We start from the raw sequence: 26157 nt of genomic DNA, 5'->3' as shown, positions 1-26157 counted from the left end.
TGCACCTGTCAGGAGTCATCTCTGGTGAGATTATGCAGGAACTAGAGATTATATGCTGAGTTTCTGGTAACCTTCCCATTGGGTTAAATAACACAAATTTTCATCTGCAGAGGCCAGTGAATGGACATTTTGTCTTTTGCATGTCCAGTCAAATACCCTGGAGGCAGATGAATAGTATCATGCACTTCCCCAAACAAACCTCAAAGCATTATCAAAGTCCTCCTGAGCCTCTTTTTTATAGCTGCCATTGCTGATAGGGGATTAGGGGATTTAGCTCCTGCCAACTGGCTGCCTGCTGCTGCTGCTGCTGCTGTTGAAATGAAGAGTTCCACGTGGAACTGGGCTGCCAGCAACAGAGCTGCATGGTTCTTATGGGCTTTTGCTTATGGCTCATACTATTGTGCACGGCACCCACCCTCTTCCTGTCCATGGTTTTAGTCTGAAAATATTCTTCCCATTTATCACATGATTTTGTGTCCATGACATTTTCAATCCAATTTCCAATATTTAACATTGTCGCGTATTAAATTTGTGGCACAGTAACAGTGCAATCTGAGATTGAGCTATACCCTTTAAATCCACTGAACTCAGTGAGTTTAAAAGGTGTCACTCTATTTAGGACTGCAGTGTAATTCTGTCAGGCTTCGCATCACATATACTCTCAAGCAATAAGTGACCCTTTTCTTCACCTTAAAATGACGTATATTGGAATCTACAATTCATAATCTACAAATGGGAGGCCTGCCACCCTGCCCCGTGTAGTTCTTTGCGCAACAAAAGAACCATCAGCTGAGAGAGCATGAAAGGGTGAGGGTGGTGGGAAAGAAGGGGCTGGAATTGCAAAATGGATGGTGGACTCACCAGATGGAAGGTGAGGAGCAGAAGCCATTTCTGTATGGACATTATAGGATAGCGATCCCCAACCTGTGGGCCATGGACCACATGTGGTCCTTCAACTAATTGGAGGTGGGCCCTGAAGGGCCCCTTCTCCTCCCCCCAGCTGTTAGCTTCAATGAGGCCAATCACATATCCTCTAGACTAGCGATCCCCAACCTGTGGGCGGCGGACCACATGTGGTCCTTCAACTAATTGGAGGTGGGCCCCGAAGGACGCCTTCTCCCCCCCCCCCCAGCCCTTTACTTCATCCCCCCCAGCCCTTTACAATACACTTCATTGTTGTGGCATGTCTGTATCTTATTTTGAAGGGATGTTTAAACATTACCATAGCAATCAGTAGAGGAGTAAACAATCCCCCCCCCCACCAGGCCTCAGTAAAAGGCATTGAGTGGTCCCCGGCGTTGAGTGGTCCCCGGTGATAAAATGGTTGGGGACCGCTGGGGAGATGCTTGTTGGCCTGGTATGAAAGCAGTTATAGAGCCAAGGCATGGAAGAGAAACTTGGGCAGAGGACTGTAAGTGCTCCAGAGGTCCTTCCATGAGCAAAATGCTGCAAACAAAACCACAAAACCCCTTATACAGCATTTTGTGGAAACCTTGAAAACAAGTTTCCTGATTTTCATTGACTGATAAATCATCTAAATAGCTGTGGACATTGCCTGCAGGGATACTGTGAGCATCAGTCCTCTCCCTAGGCTCCTACCTACAACACACCTTCGCTGCGCCACCCCTTCCCACAATTCCAGGATGGATCTCATGTGCCACACACAGTTTAATGCATTTTGTATAGAATGTATCACAGCCATTCTTTCTTGCCTGAGCTAGTAATTATGCCTTAAAGGCACCCATTCAAACAAAGTGAGAAAGCCAAAACAATCTCCGAATTATTTATTTAGTTGTCATTTTTGTTCAATATTAAGAATTTGTGCATATTATAAGAAAACCATCTTAAATGGGGGGGGGGGGGGGATGCAAGACCAGTAATGAAAGACAAGGGCTAGAGAGGGATAGTCATTTATTTTTTAAGATTGGTCAAGGTGGTATAACAGCATCACCAACTACTATTTGTCCACTCACCCAATTTTTACTTTTGGTTTTTGAACTGTTTCAGAACCCTCTGATAAAAGACAATATCAGGATAAAAGCAATCCATGTGCAAAAACAAAAACAACTCCTCTTTCAATATCTCATTGTGGTTGTGTTGGTATACATTATCCCAGAAGTCCCCAAAATGCCAGGCCTATAGTTACTTTGGGGTGTTGAGAAAAGTTGTGGGATGCACTATAAAATGGAAGGCCCTTCAGTATATCCCTTTCTGCAAGGCTGGGGTGAACATACTATGAATTTTTTCATTTATTTTGAGCTTTGAGCATTGGAATTCTCACAGACACCTCTCCATGAATAATCCCCCCCCCCCCCGTTTATCTCAATGAAACATTTAGAGGAAGACTGAAAGATTTCTGTGAGGTCAAGCAACACCAGCAGCACTGACCCATCTCGGCCTAGCTGTCATCGGAGATCATCCATGAGGATGGCCACAGCGATCTTGACCCCATGGTCAGGATTGAAACATGACCAAAATGGATCCAGGACTGATGCTTCTTTCAGAAATGTCCATGGCAGCCCTTTCAATCACCTTCCCCAGAAACATAAGATGCAAAACAGAGTAGTAACTGGCTGGGTCCCAGGAATCCAGTGTTAGTTTCTACAATAGAGGGCGAAGCTCTGCCTCCTTCAGACCATCCAGCAAAGTCCCTTTGCTGGGGACAGGCTTATGATCTCCCAAAACAATTATCCTACCTTCCCGTTGCTCATTTTCAGAAAGGATGAGGGGCAGGGGTCTAGAGCAGCTGTCCCCAACCCCCGGTCCAGGGACCGGTACCGGTCCATAAATCAGTTGGTCCCGGGCCGCAGCTCCTCCTCATCCTCCTCCCCGGGGGCTTCCCTGCCACTCTGCCGCCGGCTTACCTTTGGTGCTCTCCGGTGGCCACCATTGCTGGGGCTCCCCCACGGCCTGGCACTGTGCAGCTGCTGCTGGCAGCGCCCCCCAGTGGGCGGCGGGAAGTCGGGCGCCGGCGGGAAAGCAAGTGGAGCGGGGGATCAGGCGGCGGCGGCGACCCTCGGCAAAAGAGTACCCCTCTCGGGCCTCAGTAAAATTGTCAAGCATTGATCGGTCCCTGGTGATAAAAAGATTGGGGACCACTGGTCTAGAGGATATTGGCCTCATTGAAGCGAACAGCCTGTTAACATCAGTCTGCACAAGCAGCAGAAACTGTGAAAACGCTCCTTCAAGAGCAGCCAAGGGGTCTTCCATCACTGCATTAAGTGTCAGGGGAAGGTTGTGGCAGTGATGAGATTTTATATGCAAAATAGCTTGCAAAAGTCTCACAGATGAGTTCCACGACTACTTTCTGGGTGCCCTTCATGCAGGGCAGTTAGGGACTGATTTTACCTAAATAATTGTGCTGGGCAGAACTTGCGGATGCAAAGGAGGTGGTATAAACTCATGTGTTGCCTCTTGCACTGCCATCTCATAGGCTGTCATAAGCATTTTTCACAGTCAGAGTAGTTCAGCAGTGGGATAGGCTGCCTAAGGAGGTGGTGAGCTCCCCCTCGCTGGCAGTCTTCAAGCAAAGGTTGGATACACACTTTTCTTGGATGCTTTAGGATGCTCTGGGCTGATCCTGTGTTGAGCAGGGGGTTGGACTAGATGGCCTGTATGGCCCCTTCCAACTCTATGGTTCTATGATTCTATCCTCTAAGATGTCCTCACTGCTTCCTTGCATCTTTGCTTTCAACCCCTCTCTAGTCATCTCAACTCCCATTTCTTTGCAGCTCCTCTGTATACCTGGGGGCTGTCTTGAAACAGACGGGGAGAAGCCATAGGGGAGCAGTCTCATCAACGGTAGCCGATTATCTGGCTATGCCAGTTGTCAACTGTCTCATCTAACGAGTTGTTGTGGGGCTTTGGGTTCAGGAATCCTTCTGGATCCATAAGTCTTTGCAGGTGGGCAAAAATCTGCTCTCTACCTCTGAGGGGAGGGTGAGGAATCCATAGTTGGGGTTCCAAACTGTAGTGATCTGACCATGGCACTGCATTTACTGCTATCAGATCCACCTCTTTAAATATGTGAGGAGCAAACATTAGGAAAATGAGACAATGTGTCTTTTTTGTCTATTTTGTCTATTTCCCCAGAATATGGACACATCTAGGGATTGCAGTAGGCATGGTGTCGGGTTGGCACGTTGACATGGACCGAGAGGTTGTCAAGAGGCGCCTGACTGCACTGGATGAGTTCAGATCCCTGGGCCAGATGGTGTGCACTCGAGAATGCTTAAAGAACTTTCTGAGGCTGGGGACCGGCAGGGCATCGGGCCGCGCCCGCGGGCCACGCCCACGCATCGCGCCGCGCCCGCGGGCCTCGGCCACGCATCGGGCTGCGCCCGCGCAATGCGCATGCGTGAATGCACCATGCGCATGTGCAATGCGCGGGCGCGGCCCGCACGGGCGCAGCCCGGCCCTGATTCCCTCTCCCCGCCCTCCTGCAGTAAGAAGCTTCCCGGGCCGCAAGCTTGCGGCCTGGGAAGTTTTTTACTGCGGGGGGGCGGGGAGAGGGAGCTGCGGCCCGGCACCATGGCCTTCGCGGCCCGGCACCAGGCTGTGGCCCGCAGGTTGGGGACCACTGTCTTAGAGGACTGGAGAGGTGCCAGAAGACTGGAAGAGTGCTAATGTTAACCCAATCTACAAAAAAGAGAGGAGCAGTGACCTGGGAAACTAGAGGCTTGTGAGTCTGACCTCAATTGCAGGGAAGATAATGGAGCAGTTTTTAAAGGGGGTGATCTGCAAACATCTGAAGGACAGTTTGCTGATCTGCCAATCTATCTCTAACAGGTTCCCCCAGAACAACCTGGTTTCCTTCTTTGACCGACTGACAAGCTTATTAGTAGAAACTCAGTGCATGTTGTTTATCTAGATTTCACTAAGGCTTTTGACAAGGTTCCTCATGATGTTCTGATGGGTAAACTGGACGACTGCAGGCTTGATTTTCAGATAGCTAGGTAGATAGGGAACTGGCTAGAAAACTGCATCCAAAGAGTGGTTGTCAGTGGTATTTCATCAGATTGGAGGGATGTGAGCAGCGAGGTGGCACAGGGCTCAGTACTGGGTCCGGTACTTTTCAACATTTTTATCAGTGTTCTGGATGAGGGGGTGCAGGGACTCCTCATTAAATTTCCAGATGCCACCAAATTGAGAGAAGTAGTGAACACCCAAGAAGATACAGAGAGGAAAAGTGGGCAAATGAGAACAAGATGCAATTCAATAAGAATTAGTGTGGAGTTCTACATCTGGGTCACTAAAATGAGAAGCATGCATACTGGATGGGAGATACACTTCTGGGCAGTGGTGTGTATGAACAAGATCTTGGGGTACTTAATGGATTGTAAACCAAGTCACTTGAGCAGTTCCTGTTGGCAGCAGAGGATAGGACCCACAGTAATGGGTTTAAACTATATGTAGTATGGCACTGGTTAGATATCAGGGGGGATTTCACCGTCAGAGTAATTCAGCAGTGAAATCAACTGCCTAAGGAGGTGGTGAGCTTCCTCTCACTGGCAGTTTTCAAACAGCAGCTAGATAGATACTTATCCTGGTTGCTTTAGGCTGATCCTGCGTAGAGCAGGGGGTTGGACTAGATGGCCTGTATAGCCCCTTCCAACTCTATGATTCTAGGTCAAGACATGGAATGCATGTCAGGTTCTAAGTAGGTAAGAGAGAGAAAGCTGTCACTATGGGTGTGAGCACTCTAAGAGCACTCTAACCTAAAGCACCACAGAGATCCTCCAATTCTACCTGAGTAATTTAAAGGAAGTTGGAAAGGATCTAAACAAAAACTAGAATGTCCCACCCTCCCATGATTTCCCATCTATCATAAAAGCTTTAAAAATCCCAGATTTCCTGGTACAGATGTTATCATTGTGCTAGAAGCACTGTGGGCTTATCCCCAAAAAGTCATTCTGGTATCCACAAATTGCAAAATACAGATTATGCATCTCATTTTTGCAGCGGATGGTGGTTGGGTCACCATTCCTCAATGTACCCCAGCAGAGCTCACCCCATGCCTCCCCCTGCTGTTCCTCTTCTTCCCTCTTCTTCCTACTTCTTCACCTTGATCAGCGAATGATAGACTGGCTTGATGATGATATGCAGGTGCAGGGAATTGTCAATGAGGTATTCAGAAGTGCGCTTCTGCAAGTCAGCATGCATCAGGAAGTCAGCCACTTCATCGGTGCTCTGATGGAAGCTGTAGGCATGTTTGACAAAGACTTTGCCATGCTGCTTCACTCCCACTAAGATGGTCTTCTGGAAACTGACCCCGGCAAAGTCAGAGCTTGTTGTGGCTGGAGTGATAACCAAGCGAGGGCGTCCATCCTCAATCCTGATAGACTGGATGGCTCCAGACACAGAATCAGAGTAGACAGGGCGCAAGCTGACTGGTAGCCAACGTGGGGAGAACAGGACGTTCCAAGTCACCCGCTTGGAAGAGTCATGATTGCTCGGCCCCAGCTGGGTCTGGAAACTGGTGCTTCGGTCATCCCGAGCCGGGTTGTTAATAACCCACTGGGAACCCCAGGAGGTGGAGAGGTAGTTGCGAGGCAGGAACATGCTGCAGTTGACATCAAAGTATTTGGCAAAGTGGATCGGGGATGCAGAATGGAACTGGAAAGCTTGGAACAGCAGGTCCTGCACAGCAATATAGTGCTTCGCCATCACCAGAGACTGCTTCTGCAGGTGGAAGAGATGGCTGGGGGAGATCATAGGGTAGCGCACAGCTCTCAGCATCTTCTCTGCTACAGCATTCTCAGGCTGATGGGTAGCCATCCATTCCTCCACAGCAGTGTACAATTCCAGCTCACTTTGGAGGACCAGATCGGAGCGTTCGAGCAACAGCAGCAGCAAGTCTATGCTCACCGAGGCCCACTCGGCTGTGCTCATCACAGCGGAGAGATTCCAGGCCAAGAACTGGAGGCAGCTCTTCTGAAGAGCCTCATCTCCGATCCTCACTGCGTAGTGATACCAGCTCACCACGTGGCCCTGGCTTGACTCACTGGCCAAGTGGCTCTTCATATACTCAGCTACCCCCTGCTGTAAACTGGAGACGTGATATTTGCTAGCTAGTCGATGAAGAGGGATGGCTTGATGGAGGAGGATGGAGATCTCGCCACAGTACAGATACCTGGAGGGGGAAGGCAGTGTCAGATTCCCTTGTCTCTTCTTCTCCTTCAGTACCCATTCAACAAGGGTCATGCTCATACTGCCCCTCTCACTGCACACAACGTCAGGATTGCCTCGTGATTCCAAGGTATAATTTCAGATCACAATATTTCTATTGATCCCTGTCTCAGAAACAAAGGCTCTAGCTACATATTGCAAACAAGCACATGAAAGGAAACTCTAACAGCCCACTTAATTGCTGTCAAAGTGTTCTGGGGGTGAGACATGGCAACACAGAAGCAATAGCATAGAGAGGTGCTTAACCTCCCTCTTTTGCCTGCCACTTTCTCCTCCGTTTACCTTCCTGGTGTATTTGCCATAGGATTCCAAATGCCAGTTACCCTTCTGAACAGACATGTAGAATCTTGCTGTGGAGGGAGGGAACCAACCAGTGGACAAAGGGTTAAATATTGACCACCGGCACTACCCCCCCCCAAAAAAAAAACTTCTCAATTCCCAATCTTCCCCTCCTTAGGCTGTTTTGCAAAAAAGGGTTCAGTGTTTTCATTCACATGTTAGGCTCTTAAAGCATGGTGAGATCATGCCACTTGGCCTAAGGGTCCAGACGTCTTTGTACTGTACATTCCCAGCAACAACTCAATGTTCCAGTAAACCCAGGCTACAAGAGCAAAGGCAGCAAGCTCCTGTCCTTTCCTTTTGCGGGGGGGGGGGGGGGGAGCAGCCATGCTGCCATCAGTATTAATATGCAAAGAAGGAGTCCTACACTGAATAGGAAATCACATGATTATGTGGGAGCTGAGGTTCGGGGCACTTCAGCATGAAAGAACTAATATGGTTATTGCGACTGCTCTGAAATCTAGGGAGCAGACAGGCTTTTGTTTCAGCTCTCAGGACTAATCAGCTAGTGAGAAGAGCAGCGTGGTTTCCAGTTGGACATCTTTAAAAACTCCAGTCACTGCTAGGAGCTGAGCTTGCCCAAATGTCTCATTTGTGTTGAAATGTAAATGCCGTTCCCATCTTGTCATACTTTCCCCCGTAAATGGTAGCTGTACTGATCTGACAGAAAACTGAGATTTGATCAGAAAACCAAGTTCCAGATTACACACCCTGCAGTTACAAGCACAGCTCTGATGACAGCAGGCTCATGTTTGCGACTCAGGTTGCTGAGATCCAGAACATTCCCACACTTTGAAGTGGGTCAGACTGCTGGGGACCGAGGAAATCCCTTCTAATTCAGGCCGCAAAATCATCAGCTATGATTTTTTAAAAATGCATTATCTCTAAACGTTATGTTTTCTAACAAATCAAGTGCCAGAGTCAGCTCAGTGAGGGGAGGAGCCTTGCCCCACGTCATTTTCTTGTTTGCCCCCATTTTGGAGCTGCACAGAAGACAAATTGGGCCCTTACCATAGTTTAAAAAGTAGTTAGCTGCAGCTGCTGCATACCCACAAGGAAAGGGAGTCAGGAACCGGACCCCACTCAAAAACATAACATGTTGTTTGGTCCTAAGTCCCTTCCTTCCAGGCTACAAGGCAGCCTACAGGATCCCTCTGGACTCTCTCCTGCTGTGAGAACTGTCAGGCCCTGTGCTCTGTTGGCTAGCCCTGCAGTGTTTCCCTTTGCCAGGGGTCCTTGGGAGTTTGCTCTTGTGGAACTGCATCATCAAACCACATGTTGGGTTCTGGTGATACGGCATGGCCTGCATTCTCATCCCACCAATTTGCCCCTTCAGCTTCCTTCAACAATACTTTCTTTAAGTCTGCCAGGCTGGCTTGCTTGTCCCCCTTGCTGAATCTCTTTATCTTTCAGAGGGAGGTGGCTGCTAAAAGCAACATAGGTATCCACACAGAATTAAGACTACGGATGGAGCAAAATTCCTCAGTCAGATTTTGCAGCAACACTAGTTAGAGTTGCCAATCTCCAGTATTCTCCTGGAATTACAACTCATCTCCAGATATCAGTTCCCCTGGGGGTCATGGCAACTTTGGAGGGCAGACTCTATGGCCTCCCTTCCCCTCTGTGCCCCTCCTATTATTGCACCCTTGGGCACTGTCCCCAAACCTCCAGATATTTCCCAACCTAGAGTTGTCATCTAATTCGAGTGTCTATAACTACACCACAGGCCAGAAGTAGAAACCTGTGTTTAAGGTGCAGTACTGGGCCTAGGAGCCTATGCTGAGATTTAGCGGGGATAGCAGGCTGTTTCTAGAAATGCATACCACTTCTTTGGGGAGTAGGATTGCCAATCAATGGCTAGCACTGGCAGGAGAGGAGGAGGTGGGGATCTTGTGGGGGCGGAGTGCATTCATCACACATAATGTGGCATGGCTTCCAGGGTACATTGGAAGTTATGTCATATCTCTCTAGATGTTTCCAGAAACTTCATGGTAAAACCATAGTGTTTCTGGAAATTCCTGGAATGCCATGACATCACTTTCAGGTTTTCTCTGGAAGTGATATCACTGTGCACCCCAGATGTGATTCCCCCCCCCCTCCTGCCACCCAAAGGGGCAGTGGCAGGAAGCTTAGAATGGTGGTGGGAGGTCTTCCACCATAGCAGGAGACCTGGCAACCCTATTTAGAAGTGCAGCTCTCAGCCATAGCCACCATTTTGCCTTTCCCTGGACCGGCAAAGTAGAAAGGCATTGTATCAGGTAGCTAAGGCACACACCATGGCTTATTTAGGAAACTGTCTGCTTAACCCTGACCAGGTCCAAGATGTTCTCCTGTTCCTTTCTCATTTCTTGTCCTCTCAGCAAGTAGTGTTCCCAGCCCTGTGGCCTGCATTCAGAATTGCCTCCGAGGACAACACAACAAGGCTCAGCAACAGAGCAGGCCATCAGGCATGACTGAGGGAAAGCAGAAGGGCCACTGCACACTTGCAGGCCTGGTACCTTTGCCGGCTGCAGACCCTCAGGGCCATGATGGCTGCCCTTTAGCCTGGTCATTGAGCTCTCTCAGGGCTCATATGGGGGGCATGCAATGACACTCTCCTACCTGATGAATTTTTCAAAAAGGGCGGCACTGTCAGGTGGCTCATGCAGGGTCAGCATTGTTTGATTGTGCAGGAGGCTCTCAAAGATCTCACTTTGCAAGCTGAGCATCAGCTGGTGGGCATTAAAGACTTTGATTTCGTCAGAGCCAGTTGTGCGCACCCGTAGCGTGGTGTCACTAGCATTCCCATTGTGCAGGAGCTCTTGCAATCGCTGCAGCAATGACAGGGAGTGGTTGATCGTGGCCACCGTGGAATCTCCACCAAGGTCCGCCTTCTGGACTGCAGGAAAAAGACACAGGCAGGCATGAGCAAGAAAATAATGTCAGCTCTTATTTGTTTTATCGATTTATATGGGAGAAACTGAGTAGGAAAGCACTGGGCAATAAAAAGCCTGCTTTCATCCCAGTAGTTTGGTTCACTGCTGGAAGTAATGCTCTCTCTGTTGTGATGCTCTGACGGTTACCGCGCGGAGGACATTGTGTCACTCTGATGCCTGATCTTCGGTCTGGGGCTTGTCACCCCGAGTCTTCCCACTACTGCATTTGGCCTGCCTCCCTCCCATCCACCCCAGATTTTATTTATTTATTTTATTTGATTTCTATGCCGGCCTTCCACATGGCTCAGGGCAGTTTACATACAACATCATAGGGGGATACATGGAATGAGTCAACATACAACATAGTCAATATACAACAATAACAATCCAACAGTGGTTCTAAACAACACAACTTCAGTGATCCCGACAATAACAACACAACAAGAACAGAAATGTAGCTAAACCCCGTAGAGAGTTCAGACTGCTTCAGGCCATGGAGGGGATTTTCACAACCGCACGAGGTCACCAATGGATAGGAAGTGGAAACTTCCCATCATTCATTAAAATTGTCAGTCCTTGTGACAGGGTGAGAACTCCCCAATCACCTTCCTGTGCCATTTGAGCACCCCCCCTCCAAGTCTGAAATAATTAAAAAGAAAAAAATTACCAGGATTGTAATGCAAAACTATTACAACATACACAAGGGGATTTTTAAAATGGGCTGTTTTATCACACCATTCACACATGCACACACACATGCAGACTGGCCCTGATCTCATGAAAACCAAGAAAACCAAGTGTGGTGGGCGGGTTGCTATTTAGTTACATTGGAATCTCATTGTGATGTGATCAGACTTTTGTTTTTTAAAAGCTGCGAGGGTAGATGAGGGAAGTGATGCTTTTTTGGGGGGTGGGGGGGATGACAATGCCCTGACTGGGGATGGTCCAGATTTTCCTCCTCCTGACATACCAGCCCAGCCCTGACATACACACCATTGGTTCCCAGGCCAAAAATAGGAACTCTGATTTTTTCCCTTGTTGCAGGGCAACTGATGACCAGAATTTTGCCAGCCAGCCCTGGGATGTGTCCTGTTCAGTCAGGAAGCGGGAATTACCCCACACCCAGACAAGGACTAAGCCACTGCAAATTCCTCCTGTGGAAGAGGTCTCTGTGTGAGAAACATTCTACTTTGTTTGTTTATACTTTCCCAGTTTATCTCTATGATTATATTTGGTGATCATATTATTATAAACCTGCCTAGAATTTAGGATTCTCAGCCTTAGAGTGGGCCCTCGAGTCCTCCCAGAATTACAACTCAGCTTCAGGCAATGGATATCCATTCATCTGGAAGAAATGGCAACTCTGGAGAACACACCCTGTGACATCCTATCTCTGCTGAGCTCTTCCTCTTCCCCAGACTCTGTTCACCCCAGGTGCTGTTCCCAGATTTCCAGGAATTTTCCAAGCCAGGGTTGGCAACTTTACTTGAACGGCTCGTAATCTGACTGCTACCCACAAGCAACAACAAAAATGTTGCATCAGGAAAAGTTTTCTTCCCAAACAGTTTCTAACCTTCATAATTATTCTAAAAATCAAACATCACAGCTCTAGTTATAAAGTCCAGCTTCCTAAAGGCCTGAGTCAAGGACAATTATAAGACCACCTTATCTTAATTATCCGCCCATAATGACTATATCAGTTAATGCCACTGATTGCACCCTTATTTTGTCACCTGGAATTTTTTTTAAGCTCCAAATATTTAGAATCATAGAATCATAGAGTTGGAAGGGGCCATACAGGCCATCTAGTCCAACCCCCTGCTCAACGCAGGATCAACCCTAAGCATCCTAAAGCATCCCTAGAACAGAAATCTGGAACCATATTTCCTGCTGGCCTTGGCTGTTTTTTGTCATTAAATTACACATCAGGAACATGAGTCATGACTCCCCAGCATTTAATTCCCCACTGAAAGTAATGGACTTGAAAGTAGTACTCTCGGGGTGACTTGTGCCCACTTTTCCCCCATTCACCATCATGTTCTAGTGTTTGTTTTCAGTGATTCCATTCAACAAACATGGTGACCCTAACTGAGTCATGGTAGAACATTCACAAAGGAGGAGGTTCAGGTGTCTCTTCTTTGGGGCTTCAATTCCTCACCCAATGTGGTAAGGAGCCTGTCTTAACATTTCACTCATTTTAAAGGAGGCATTTTTCTGTGGATTCATTCTGTGGCATCTGTAATGTTTCCAGGTCTAAAGCCAAGGACAATCAGATCAGTCTTTGCACAGAGAAGTGGCCTCTCCCTCAGAAAAACACTGGTGTAATGGTAGCATTGCCAATGCCAATGGTAAGTTGGCAAAATCCTGGATATTTGAGGGTAGAGCTTGAAAAGGGCAGGATATGTGGAGGGGAAGTGCCTTCTCAGGATATAATTGCTCCGTATGGCTTTGATGCAAAAACAGTAATTAAGAAGGCAGGGCACAATAGCAAAGAGTCCATCCTCCAATGCAGCCATTTTCTCTGGAGAACTGTGTCATCTGTAATGCCAGGTGATTTCTGTAGGTTGGCAACCCTATGTAAGATTAAATGATATTGTATATGATGCACTCTAAATGTAACCACAACGTTGGTCCTGTTTAAAAAGCAATAGCCATTCTGCATACGTCTAAGGAATGAAAACCTTCCAACATCACTAATCCCAAAATATTTAAAGTCCATGGATTGAAAAAAAATACAAGCTTTTTTAAAATACTTGCTGCTTTCTTAATCTTTGACACAGTGCAATAATCTTTCCAAACTTGTTCCAATAATAAAAGAACGTCTGCTTTCTCAAGGATTTAGTATATCTTACCACTTCAAGCTTCTTGAAATACTTCCAAGTGGCAAAGTTTGCAGTGAAATCATTAAAAGTCGGTCACCTTTGACTGCCTACAACCCCCTCACATTGACAGTGGTAATTAAAGTCACCCTAGCTCTCAGAGGACTGCCCAGTCCTGGCTAGCTCTTCTGGGTATCCGAGCATTCACTTTCCACTCTTGGGAGATGGATCTGAGCCAGAAGCTTCACAGCTGTCATTAACTCAATGAAATCACTGCCGCCGGATGAATTAAATTCTCTCATTGAGCCAAGTTACACTCCTCTGCCTCCCTTGGGAAAGAAAGCTTAGCCTGTTCATACTCTCTGTATCTTGGCTTCCTCCTCCTGTCCAGTCCAACTTGGGCAGGGATAAAAGGTTAAAACTCAAAGGCAAAAAGAATCTCACTCCTTCTCAGAACAAAGAGGCACAGTAGGATGTGGAAGAGCTACTTAAAGGGGAGAGGAAACCTGGTTATTTCCATGAAAACATCACTTTTGTTGAAATGGCTTAAGAAAAGCACTGTGACTCTTGGCTCCAAAGAACAGACAGGAGGCAGACTCACAGCTGCAAAATACGCCCTCCCCTCCAGTTGCCCACTTCCCAGTCTGTCTTTGTGTGTGGTCTTCACATTCCCTTATTTCTGTTGGGTTCAATGTTTGCATCAGTAGCCATTCCACAACTCCCATAGCCATAGTCACTCCATAACTTCAATAGAGAAGTTGGTTTTACATTAAATAAAAGACTCATTAACATATTCATGAGAAGCACTTCCTTGGGAATGGGAGATCACACACTGTTAAATGTTGACTTCAAAATATGCATTTCTTTGCAATCCCAGGCAACCCAATTATAAATGGGCACTCCGATTTGTCATAAAATATCAAACTCTAATAACTATATTTTTCAGAATGTAAAAATTCACCCAATCCAAGCTGTGAGATTTGCAGCGCAATCTTACACAGAGGTATACATTTCTAAATCCTCTATAAGGGTGTAGTGTTAATTTCCAGTCCCAAACAAAGACCATCACATGAAAGTCAGCCAGATACACTTGGGAATGAGCTACAGCAATTATGAATTTATACTTCATGTAAAATGAACATAGTTGGAGGGCAGTCCGGATTGACTCTCAGGGATTGCTACATCCCCCCTACTGCTACTAACACTTATGTCCAAGTTAGTATGTCACAGGTATTATAAGTCCTTGTCTTATCCTGAGGGTTAGAAACACAAATTAAACCAAGACTGGAAACAAGGTATGCATGTTTTTGGTTCAGAAGATAGACTTGAAATTCAGCACAGAGAAGAAGCTTAGCTGTATATAAATTATTTTAGGAAACAGTCTGATTTTCTCTTACATGGGTCTTTATGCCATCAAGCATTGATAGGTAGATCTGAAGGGACCAGATCTTTGAGATCAAAATTGCAGTGAGATCCACCTGGACACAGCTTGCTCATCAAATGCCCAATTTGCACAATCCGGCCAGACTGTAACTTTAGTAAGTGGTCTAGGAATGGGGCAATTAGATTGTGATGGGGTGATTTCATGTCTCACAGGGTGTTTGTGTAATCTTCGTGTAACTGGAGGTCAACAATGTGAAATAATTTGCTCAGGAACAGCATCGTCCCATTCTCTGTTGTCGTAGAATGCTTAAGCCATCAACAAAGGTATGTCACCCAAATCATTTTGTTACTGCAGCAATAGATATTCGGCTTCTCTGCTCTCACTGGTCCCTTAAAAATTACAGTGCTCTTGGATAACACACTTCTGAATAGGATTTTTGAAAGATTCTTCCCTGGTATTAAAGTTATACAATACATCCCACTTTCTGGCTGCATTTGTGGCTCTCAGCCATGCCTCGCAAAACCAAACTATACTTCCTAATGACATGCCAGAAAGCTCACCCCAGCAGCATCGTCTTACCTGCTTGGACTGCCAGACACAGCAGGGACAGCGCAGCTAAGAAGCAGGCCCATCGCCTGGGTGTGGCATGCCGGACCCCTATCACTTTCGCCATGGCTCCTTTGTTGAGTGTGCCCACCGAGGGAATGAGTCCTCAACTGAGCGTGCTAATGTGTCTGACTCTTTATGTAGGACACTGACTCTCCCAGCCCTGCTTGCCATTGATTGGTGGAAAACTAGTAACAGCTGTTACCAAGGAAACCACTTAAGATTGTGAATTGATGCCTATTGGGCTTTGTGGGGCTCCCTGGTCTGCTGGCTGAGCCCCCCCCCCCCGGGACAGCAAGCCTACCTTGGCCTCTCAACATATGGAAAGCTCTACAGTCACACAGAGAGAACACATCTTTGTACTTTCACCAAGAAGTTTCTCAACTTCAATGTTTCGGACTGCAAAATTGTGGAGTTTTTCAGCACACTTTTAATAGCCCCCATTAACAAAGTTTCCCATTTCTTTTGAGGTGAGACAGCAATGTGCACCGCTAAAGTTGAATGCTGCACTATTCCATGGTGGAATGAGCCGAGAAGTCTTATAACACAGCAAGAGTCTTTGTGACTCAGTTTGTTCAAACAGGCAAGGCTACATTCTCTGACATCTGGCAGAAAGAAATAGGCATGCATAGGAGCACGTTTCTTCCAAGTCGCTCAGCATGGCTTCTCTTTGAAATATCAACAGCATAAGCAGCAGTATAAGCTGCAATTCCTCAGTGCCACAGCTGAGCAGGAAGTGAAGAACACAGGAGGACTTGCCCTACCTAACTGCTGTGAATAAACAGCAGCCAACGGCAGCTTGGCCTGTGTTCTGCAGGTGTGGAATGACTGTATCCATGCAGAGACAGACATGCAGAGACAGACATCACTGTGTATCAGTGATGCCACTGGTTGACAGAGCACAACTACTACAGGCATAGGCTAGCTGTATCCAGACCCACAGATTCTTCTAATAGTGACTCCTGCAAGAAGCACTTTATTTGTTTATTTATATTTATATAATGCCACTCCCAACAATGCTGGCTCATGGTGGTTTACATATAATGAATAAAAAAAACCATACATCGTAAAACAAATAAAACAATCTAACAATAGAGCTCCTAGCCCTAATTAATCAATAATAAAATTCAAATTACTAAAAGACAGCAGCATAAAATATTACCCCATAATGAATCACTGAGCTGGCTACATAGACATGCAGCCAACGCTGCTAATGTCAATAAAGGGGACAGAATATTAACAAGGCTGACATAGTTTAGAACATAGTTCTGATTCTGGAGGGGTGGGGGAGAAGCCTGATCTTTTCACCCCAGTCCTTCTCAAATCCAAGCAACCTTTTCTTCAATGGTCAGCAGGTGAGAGAAACCAGGGCTGAATCAAAAGTAATCTACACGTTATTCAATTTCCATTTTGATATTTAGCACTTTAAATATCTGCAATGTCTATGATTGATCCAAGGTGATACTGCCTTTCCCCCGTGATATCCAGGAGCAGATATAACTCCAAGTGACTGTGCTCCAAGCCCCCCACTTCTATGTGCCAAGATTTGCCTTTTGGATTAGCTTTCCCATTCTCTACCCCCCCCTGCTCAGGAAAAGAAAAATAAACAAGCAGCCTTCTGCTCCATTCCCCCCCCCCCTTGATTTGGCTGTATAGTCGGGAGACAAATGACAGGAAATACATCCATCTCCAGCCTTGTGCTCCTTGAATGCCAGCTGGAGCTTCGCAACCACCACTCCCCTCTCCCCTCTTAGCTTCTCCAATCAAGTGGGAAGGAGAGAGCAGCCAGACAATTAAGTGTAGAACACAACATCTGTTTCAATTCAAGAAAAGAGAAGGCAGATAGATCTGAATTCAGCAGGATCGACTGGGGGGGGGGGAGTAAGTGCAGAAAAAGCCCAGGATCATATGTTCCTGTCACTTGATTGTCCAGAGTCTGTCAGCTCACAAGAGTGGGGTGGGGGGAATTGCTGAACTCCCTATCTGGAGTGGCATCAGAAATCCTCATTAGATTTCCCCCCAGATTTTGAAGTTCCAAATTATCTATTTTTGTTTCTAAAGCAGAATCAATGTATCAAGACTTGTCATGTTTTTTTAAGCAATGTTCATACACATCTTTCTTTTCTGTGGTGTTTTATCAATGCATAATAACATGTATGTGTATCAGTAAAAAAGAAACATCAATAAACTATATCAGTGAAAAGGGTTCTTGGTAAATTGACTGCACAGGTAGTAAGAGCTGCAACCTGGGAAAATGTGTATTTAAATTGTACTCAGCTAAAGCTCAACATGCCTTTCCCAAGTAGAACAAAAGCTGAGTGGTTAAGTTCAGATGTAACATGAAACCATGGTTTAATTGTACTAACTCTGTTTACTATGATTGTCTGAATGTGGACCACTCTGGTACTTATAGTTGGCAATAATAATTATAATTATTATTTTATTTTTATATCCTGTCCTTCCCTGCTCCTGACAGGTAACATCTAGTTAAAACATTCCATAAAACAAATGTGTGTGTATACATTTATAAATATATATACACACACACCCAGGACTGGGTGGGGCACAGAAGGTGATTTTAGCCCCCTTGACCCAGGGGAGGTCTCTCTCACCTGCTGACCATTGAAGAAGAGGTTGCTTGGATTTGAGAAGAGATGGGCAGCCACCTTGGACCAGGTGGTTACCAGGGGAGATTATGAATATCCACCAATAACTTGTAACCTCTTAAGTAAGGTACCCACCCTATTTTTAACATCAGATGTAATATGTTTCAGTAGAGAAGAAGAAGGATTGCATTTTACCCAGTTTATTTTGTTTTGTTTGCTTAACTCTGTGTTGTGCTAAAGATATGCTTATAACCCTTGTTTAAAAAAAATCATAAATAAAATTTGAAACAAGTAGTGGTTTTCTGATCCATGTAAGCCTCCCCCATGTAGGCCTTGCTAGTCCAGTGCAAGGGGAAGACTCACAATCCAGGAAGGGAGTTTAGCAAGCAGCAACTCCTCGGAGGGGGGGGGTGAACCCTGCAGGAAATTGTCCCCATGGTGCTTGTGTGCTGGGCTGTGGCAGGTCATGTACAATGACCAGATGGTGGTAGCAGATACCTAGAGAGACCCTTTTGCAACTCTCCAGGAATTATGCAACCAGCCAAAAAATGGGGGTGGGCGAGGTGGAATACAGATTGCAAAGTAAAAGCAAATCTCTCTCACAGCATTATTAGCAAACCAACCCTAAAAAAGCAAGTTTCTCCAATGAACTTTTCGATGGGAGTCTGCCTGACTATAAGAACTGAAACTGATATGTTGAGGGTGAGTAGCCAACAAAACAGAAGAGCTTTTTTCCTGTAGCTCAGACGATAGGTCATGCCCTTCTTTGGTATCTTTTGGTGATAAGAAGGAGAATTTTCCACCAGGTAGAGAAAGGCATGGGGACCTGATGTGGATAAAATAAAGAATTCTTTTGTTTAGGGACAAGATCCCCTTGTGTGGGAGGAGAAACAGATTTTGCTCTTGACTATATGAAACAGAAGGGGAAAGCTATTTAGGACCTTCTGACAAAAACATGTAAGATCCTGAAATTTCAGGAATGATCCTGAAATTTAGTAACTTTAAGATTATTTTACCTGTCTCTTCCTCCATTAATATAGAGAGATCATTTTAGAATGAGATAAAGAAAATTGCAATCACTGCATTTTTACTCACCTCTGTGCTTTACGTACTGTCAAGTCATTTCTGGGTTATGGCTGACTGAATCAATGTTCTCCAAAATATACTATTGCTCTGGCCTTACAGACTGAAGGGCATGGTGGCTTCCTTGACTGAGGGCCATTCCGCACCGGGATCCATGTAGCAAATTGTTTGCTGAACGAAAAATCGCCATTTTAAATAGTGGAATTTGTCGTTCTGCATACCTGCCTTTGTAGTGGAATCCAGTTGCGTTTCTATCGTTTCCCACAGGGTTCCGGTCTCGGCAAAAATCGCTAGAAAGGAAGCGCTATTGGTGAGCTGTGTCCTGCCCCTGGCCGTCAAGCAGCCAATGGGCGGCCGTTATCATGCTCCCAAACAGCCCCTTTCCCTTTAAGGAAGGTTTAAAAAACACACACACACACACACACACACCCGTTGCAACGAATATGCGTTGATTCGTTGCAACGGAGAGACCCATCCAGCAAGCAGGTGATGTTTGAGCTGCCGTTTCATCATTGCCACGCTCCCCCCGAGTGAACCCCCCCCCTCACGGGCGCGATTTTCGGCTGAAAACAGTGTGAAAAATAAAGTGAAAATAAACCAGCAAACGGGCCTCTGCGATGCTTGTGCTTGGTGACTTTAAACAGAGGGGCTGCAGCCAGGGAAGCCTCACTGGGTAAACGAAGGCTTGCCGGTGTGTTGATCTCCGCTCGCTCGGAGAAAAAAAAATGGCGATCGCTTCGCCGGAAGATCAGAGGAGAGAGCCAGGGGGAGGGACTTTGCAGAAACTGCAACAATGGTAATGCACAGAACTTTCCCGCTAGTGTTGCAGATTGGTTGCAGGAGTGTAGCACTTTCCGGAGGGTGAATCCACTTTTTGGGATTTCCCTGAAAGCGCTACAACGAAGCGCTTTTTGCGAATCAGTTTCAGGAGTGTTGCAGATTGTCAACGACGTTGTGCATAACAGCAAAACTGTAGCGATTTCAATTAGTAACCATTGTACTATTTTGGACGAACGCGGAACGGCCCTGAGACAATCCATCTCATGTCAGGTCTTTCTCTTTTCCTACTGTCTTGAACTTTTCCTAGGGCATTTCCACACATCGGCAAAAATAGCATTATGCCAGCTGAATGGCGTAGCGATAATCATTATCACGCTTCCCAGTCCCTCCTCACCCTTTTGCTGCCTCGCTCTAGTCTGCTGCTTTTTCACGCTTCTGTAAATGGTGGAAGAGAGCAGCGCGCTTTACACGCTACTCTTCTTAAGCCTCGTCTTAAAGGTCCCGCAATGCCTGCTAATTTTTTTCTTTAAAAAAGTCAAAGTTCTCCGTTTAAACACCTATGCCTCTAATCATAGATGCATAGTGCTTTTTGAACACCACCCTTATGGAATCACGAGTCTTGATACTTTAAAAAATTAATCCCTTTCCTGATTGGGGGGGGGCTTTAAAGAGGCATGCTTTGTGTTACAACTTTTGGGGGGAAATTATCTCTGGCATCATCTGCATGCTTGTCCGCTTATTTGTTGTTCCAGGAAGTTAGCCATTTTTTAAAAAAACATTCCCATCCCTGGGAACAAGGGAGAGGGAGGCAGGTGCGAGGATGGGACGAGGCAGCCGCACTTAGGTTGGGGAATCCACTTTATGCGATTCCTCAATTAATGCTTTAACACGGAGGATGTAACCACCTGGCTACTACCGAGATGCTGGATGTTGGCGACGTTATATGAGGGGGACGGAATATAACAACTATTAAGGTAAGCATTTCAATATATTTAATGGGCTCGCGGTGCCAGCTATTTTTTTTTTTTAAGTAAAACTTCTAATCATAGGTGCATAGTGCTTTTTTTAATGCCAACCCTTTTGGAATCATGAGCCTTGAATCTTTTAAAAATTAATCTTGAGATCGATTTCTGGGGGGTGGGACTTTAGAGAGCTTTGTGTTTAAACTGGGGGGGGGGATTTTTTTGGCTTTGCCTGAATGATTTAACACCTATTCGTTGCTCCTGGAAGTATGCTTTAAAAAAAGCCCTGTCCCCAGGAGAAGGGAGGGCTCTTCATAGTTATACATTTCAAATTAGTTGCAGACAAAAGCTAGAGCATGAATATAATATCACCTTTCTCTTCTATCTTACTCCAAGAGGCTGTTCTTTCACACCTCTCAAGGTTACTCACATGTAACTGAGGCAATTATCTTATGCAGGGGTAATCAAAATGTGGCTCTCCAGATGTCCATGGACTACAATTCCATTCACTGGCAGGGGCTCATGGCGATTGTAGTCCATGGACATCTGGAGGGCCGCAGTTTGACTACCCTTGATTATGCATTCCTCCTGTCTAAAACAAAGAGGCCCCTTTTCCCAAGGTTCTGACATTCTAACAGAGTCTATGAATCCTCTATTCCAGTGGCCCCCAAACTTTTTAAGGCTGGGGACCGCTAGGAGGGGTGGAAGGGAGAGGGCAGCCCGGCGGCGCTGCGCATGCGTGGCAGCTCTGTGCAAACGTGCATGCGCAGAACCTTTGCGCGTGCACGTTTGCGCCCACCAGGGGTGTAAATGTGCATGTGTGACAGTTCTGTGTAAACACACATGCGTGAAATGGTCGCGCATGCACATCTGCGCCCGCCGATAGATGCAAACGCGCCTGCACAGAGCTCCGCACAAGCGCGTTTGCGCCTGCCGGCATGCCGGAAGCCACGCCTCCCTCCACACAGCGCAGCGCTCGCTGGGCCTTGAGCGAAGGCCCGGCAAGCACCGCACTACGGGGGAGGGAGTGAGGCGCCTCCCTCTCCCCAGCCGTGGCCCAGTGGCAAGGCCTTTGCGGCCCGTCATCGGCCCACGGACCGGGAGTTGACGACCACTGCTCTATTCTACAAGGTTACAAAGTGTTTCTCATTGAGAGTACATAGTATGATATCAAAAGTATTTTTCTTTCGTATTGCAAACATAGGCTATTTTTACAAGCATGTGTTTCAGTTGAATTCAATTAACTCTACAATCCCACCTGAGGTTCCAAGACCCACCAGGCCCAATGGAGACAGAAATTTCCTCTTCTGAAAAATGAGCTCTTAGTTACCCATGCTCTACTCACATCCAAATAGGATTACTGTAACACACTGCAAGTGGAACAACCTTTGAGGACCGTTCAGAAATTTTCAAAGCAAAAGATGTTTGGAGGAAGTTTGCAGTTGCCTGCCTCTGTGTAGCCACCCTGGTACTCCTTGGTGATCTCCCATCCACTAGGTACTGACTAGAATCATAGAATCATAGAATCATAGAGTTGGAAGAGTCCATACAGGCCATCTAGTCCAACCCCCTGCTCAACGCAGGATTAGCCCTAAGCATCCTAAAGCATCCAAGAAAAGTGTGTATCCAACCTTTGCTTGAAGACTTCCAGTGGGGGGGAGCTCACCACCTCCTTAGGCAGCCTATTCCACTGCTGAACTACTCTGACTGTGAAAAACTTTTTCCTGTTATCTAGCCTATATCGTTGTACTTGAAGTTTAAACCCATTACTGCGTGTCCTCTCCTCTGCAGCCAGCAGAAACAGCATCCTGCCCTCCTCCAAGTGACAACCTTTCAAATACTTAAAGAGGGCTATCATGTCCCCTCTCAACCTCCTTTTCTCCAGGCTGAACATTCCCAAGTCCCTCAACCTATCTTCATAGGGCTTGGTCCCTTGGCCCCAGATCATCTAGGGCCAAGGAACTAGGGCTAACTCTGTTTAAGTTCCACAATTAGGCTATCCTGGGGTGGCCAAAGTGTGGCTCTCCAGATGTCCATGGACAGCAGCTGGCATGGGCTCATGGGAATTGTAGTCCATGGACACCTGGAGAGCCACAGTTTGGCCACTCCTGCTAGACCGAGCTATCCAGGTCAGGGCCATATGGAGCATACACAAACATGCAGAACTGCTACTTAAAGACCCCACTATCCCCACCAAGTTATCACAGGGTGTAAATAGTCTGAATTGCTTTGACAACCTAAGCAGACAAAACTATCATGGTCTGGAGAACAAAACTCACACACAGCTATGTATATGTACGTGGGAAACATTTTGCTAGTCAAGAGTTCTTCCAGCTGTTTGTTAAAATGGCTCCAGAAGGAACAGCCATGGCTGAACTTGGGGGAAAGGGTGCCAATCTAGTAGCAAAGTCAGACTTGAAATGCTAGTACATAAGAGGGAGGAGACAGTTTACACTTCACTTGCCTGCTTAATAACAAAGCAGATGCCCACATAAATCCTGTCAGCCGGACAGCTACTCGATAAATGAGAACAGGCTACTGTTCCCCCAGCAGTGACCCAACTGGATGCTGCATGGATGAAGGTCACACACAATCTGCTTGAGCCTGGGGCAGGGATGGCACATACGTATGGAATAGAGGCCTCTTTGTAACTTTGAGAGTGAGAGGGCATACCAATGGCAACTTTACCAAAAGCAGCATGGTTGCGGGAAGGGAATCTGGACATGACATTTTCCAGGACAGCCAAAACCCTACAGTCCTTCGATATTTCTACCACAACTTTCATATCACTTTCATATGACAGCATGCGAAGTACAGCCAAGCCAGGGAAGCTACTAATAAATTACCTCTAGCAATTCCCATGGCAATTCCCATGGCAGCATGGTGTCGTTTCTGGGGAAGGTGATATCATGCTTCTACAGAGATTGCCAAATACTCTCTGGTAAAACTTTAGATTGAAATCTCTTGCTCCACACACACTCAAGAAAACTGCTCACTTCTTGTCGGAGTCCATGATCCCATTGGCGGTAGAGTAGAATCTGAACCTTGCTGCATAGTTCTCCCATCAGCTTGGATCACTCGGATCAAACTCCTCTAGATGCCCCTGGGTCACCATCCCATCCTCATCACCTGTGCTACATGTCAAGGCCACTCTGAAGTTCAACAACAATCTACTTTATTGAACAACTCAGAACAGTACATGTGCAATGGGCAAAAGTGAAACCCAACTCTGTCCTAATATAGCTGATGTTCCTGCCCAAACTTTACCATGTGAGGAAACCCTCCCCACACAGTTAACTCTTACACGACCATTTCCATCAATACACTACAGATTTATTTCCAACAGGTTTTGCCAGACCAACCTGGTTTCCTTCTTCAGCTGAAAGACGAACTTACTTGATTCTGGAAACTCAGTGGATGTTGTTTACTGGGATTTCAGCAAGGCTTTTGAAAGGTTCCCCATGACATGTAATCTGATGGGTAATCTGGAGGACTGCAGACAGATTTTCAGATGATTAGGTGAATAGAAAACTAGGTTCATTCTACACACATTGGATGTGTTCTAACAGCTGGATCTTCCTGTGCAGAACAGGAAAGTTAGAAAACCACATTGAAAGTTAGAAAACCACACCCAAAGAGTAATTCTCAATGCTCTTTCATCAGGATTGGAGAGAGGTGAACAGTGGGGGTGCCACAGGGCTCTGTACTGCATCCAGTAGTTTTCAACAGTTTTATCATTGATCTAGATGATGATGATGAAAAAGAGGAAGAAGAATTGTTTTTATACCCTGCTTTTTCACTGCCCAAAGGAGGGGGGGGGGAGAAATTTCACAGTCAGAGTAGTTCAGCAGTGGAATCAGCTGCCTAAGGAGGTGGTGAGCTCCCCCTCACTTGAAGTCTTTAAACAGCATCTGGACACATACTTATGATCCTGTGTTGAGTCTGTATGGCCCCTGTATGCCCTCTTCCAACTCTATGAGTCTATGATTTGTTGTCTCCCCCTGCCACTCAGTCCCAAATACACCACAAAATTTTGCTTCTGGGGGACCATGATCTGAAACAGGATGTGAGAATCGCCAGAAATCACCTTGCCCTTCAAGCCACTAAGGTTACCAACTGAGGGTGGGGGCTAGATTTCCCTTAGAATTACAATTGATTTCCGGACTAAAGAAAGCAAATGCGGTCCAGGTCCTGTCTGGTCACTTCTAAACAAAAATAGGGATAGGCAGTGGACACACCCCTGCTTCTCCCCCCCCTCCCCCCAAATCGGTGCCATTATCTGCTTAGGATTTTATTTGCAAAAGCTGACCCAGAGCCCACATAATAGACACCAGCACTGGGACCTGCAGCCTGGAATTGGTGCAGAGGTGTTAATGCAGTTGTCTCTCAGGAGAAATTCAGTTGCATTATAAATAGGGCAGAAAATTCCCATATGTAGATTTAATTCCTGATTGGGGAGGGTAGAGAGCAGCTATTTCAAGGCCTCTGTGGAGGATTTAGGGGCAAAGAGCTTCCAGATGTTAGTTTATAGAGACATTTATTATGGCAGCTAGCTCTTCTGCAATCCTTCCCAAATGGCAGAGACAAAGAGGCCCAGAGCTGTCTGTTCTTCTGCCTCTAAATTTCAGATCTGTCCGTCTGTCCCCACTCCAAAAAATCTCTTCTCTCTCATCTTTTTCATTGTGGTTATTTTGGGCATAGGATTTTAATTCAAGCAAAGGCCTTCAGTGACTCAGTCCTGGAAAATATTGTCCTGTGGCTTAGTGAAGGAAAATGAGGGGTCATAGCAACAAAGGATGGTGTCTGAGCATATGCAGAGAGCATTTCCTTCAGCACAGATAACAGCTTTCTATATAACTGAAAAGAGAAATAAGGCTTTCTAAGGGCAAAGAGAAAGGTTTTTAGAGACAAAGATATATTTCCTTGGAACATGCTGGAAATGGAATACTGTACTTAATCTTGTCTGCAGGAGGCTTCGGTGCAATATCATGCATCGGAGACTCCTTTTACATTCTGTACCGCTCTTCAGCAAGCAAGAAGCAACGGGCCAGAATAAACAAAGCCAATAATGCTAATGAGGAGTAAATCTGTTCCAAGTTTCCTGAAACCGTAGTAACATCCAGCCATTCTCAAATATGTTCCTCCTAACACCACTGTTTCATCCAAAACCTGTAGCCTCGAGGAAAAGCTGTAGAGCTGCTTGGTGGAGTTGGGAGTTGCTCTGCCAGACACTGTGAGCATCCCTAGAAGTCTAAAGCACACGACTGGCTTTGCTGATTAAGCGATGTGATTTCTTCCTAGTTGAAAAGAACCATAGACTGAATACGCTCTGCGTATCATTAGCACAAATGGCTAATGACCAGGGGCAGGGGGAGTAGATTTCATGGAGTTGAGGGACAATCTATTGTGACACACGGAGCACACTAGATACATGATCTGACAGAGATAGTGAAGGTATTGATTATATAAATCCAC

At 46.1% G+C, this 26157-nt stretch overlaps 1 protein-coding gene across 1 annotated transcript; it reads right to left on the bottom strand.

Annotated features, from left to right (window-relative positions):
- Positions 1-1894: 1894 nt before the first annotated feature.
- BTBD17 (BTB domain containing 17) lies at positions 1895-15365 on the bottom strand. Its single transcript, XM_077328276.1, has 3 exons — positions 15225-15365; positions 10129-10405; positions 1895-7132 (listed from the first exon to the last, which is right to left on the bottom strand). The coding sequence occupies exons 1-3, from the start codon at positions 15316-15318 to the stop codon at positions 6052-6054; spliced, it is 1452 nt and encodes a 483-aa protein (XP_077184391.1). The 5' UTR covers positions 15319-15365; the 3' UTR covers positions 1895-6051.
- Between the last annotated feature and the right edge of the window lie 10792 nt (positions 15366-26157).

The sequence above is a fragment of the Paroedura picta genome, chromosome 3 (assembly GCF_049243985.1).
Source record: "Paroedura picta isolate Pp20150507F chromosome 3, Ppicta_v3.0, whole genome shotgun sequence".
NCBI classification, from domain to species: domain Eukaryota; kingdom Metazoa; phylum Chordata; class Lepidosauria; order Squamata; family Gekkonidae; genus Paroedura; species Paroedura picta.
The sequence above is the reverse complement of the archived record's forward strand: the minus strand, read 5'-3'. Positions and strand labels throughout refer to the sequence as shown.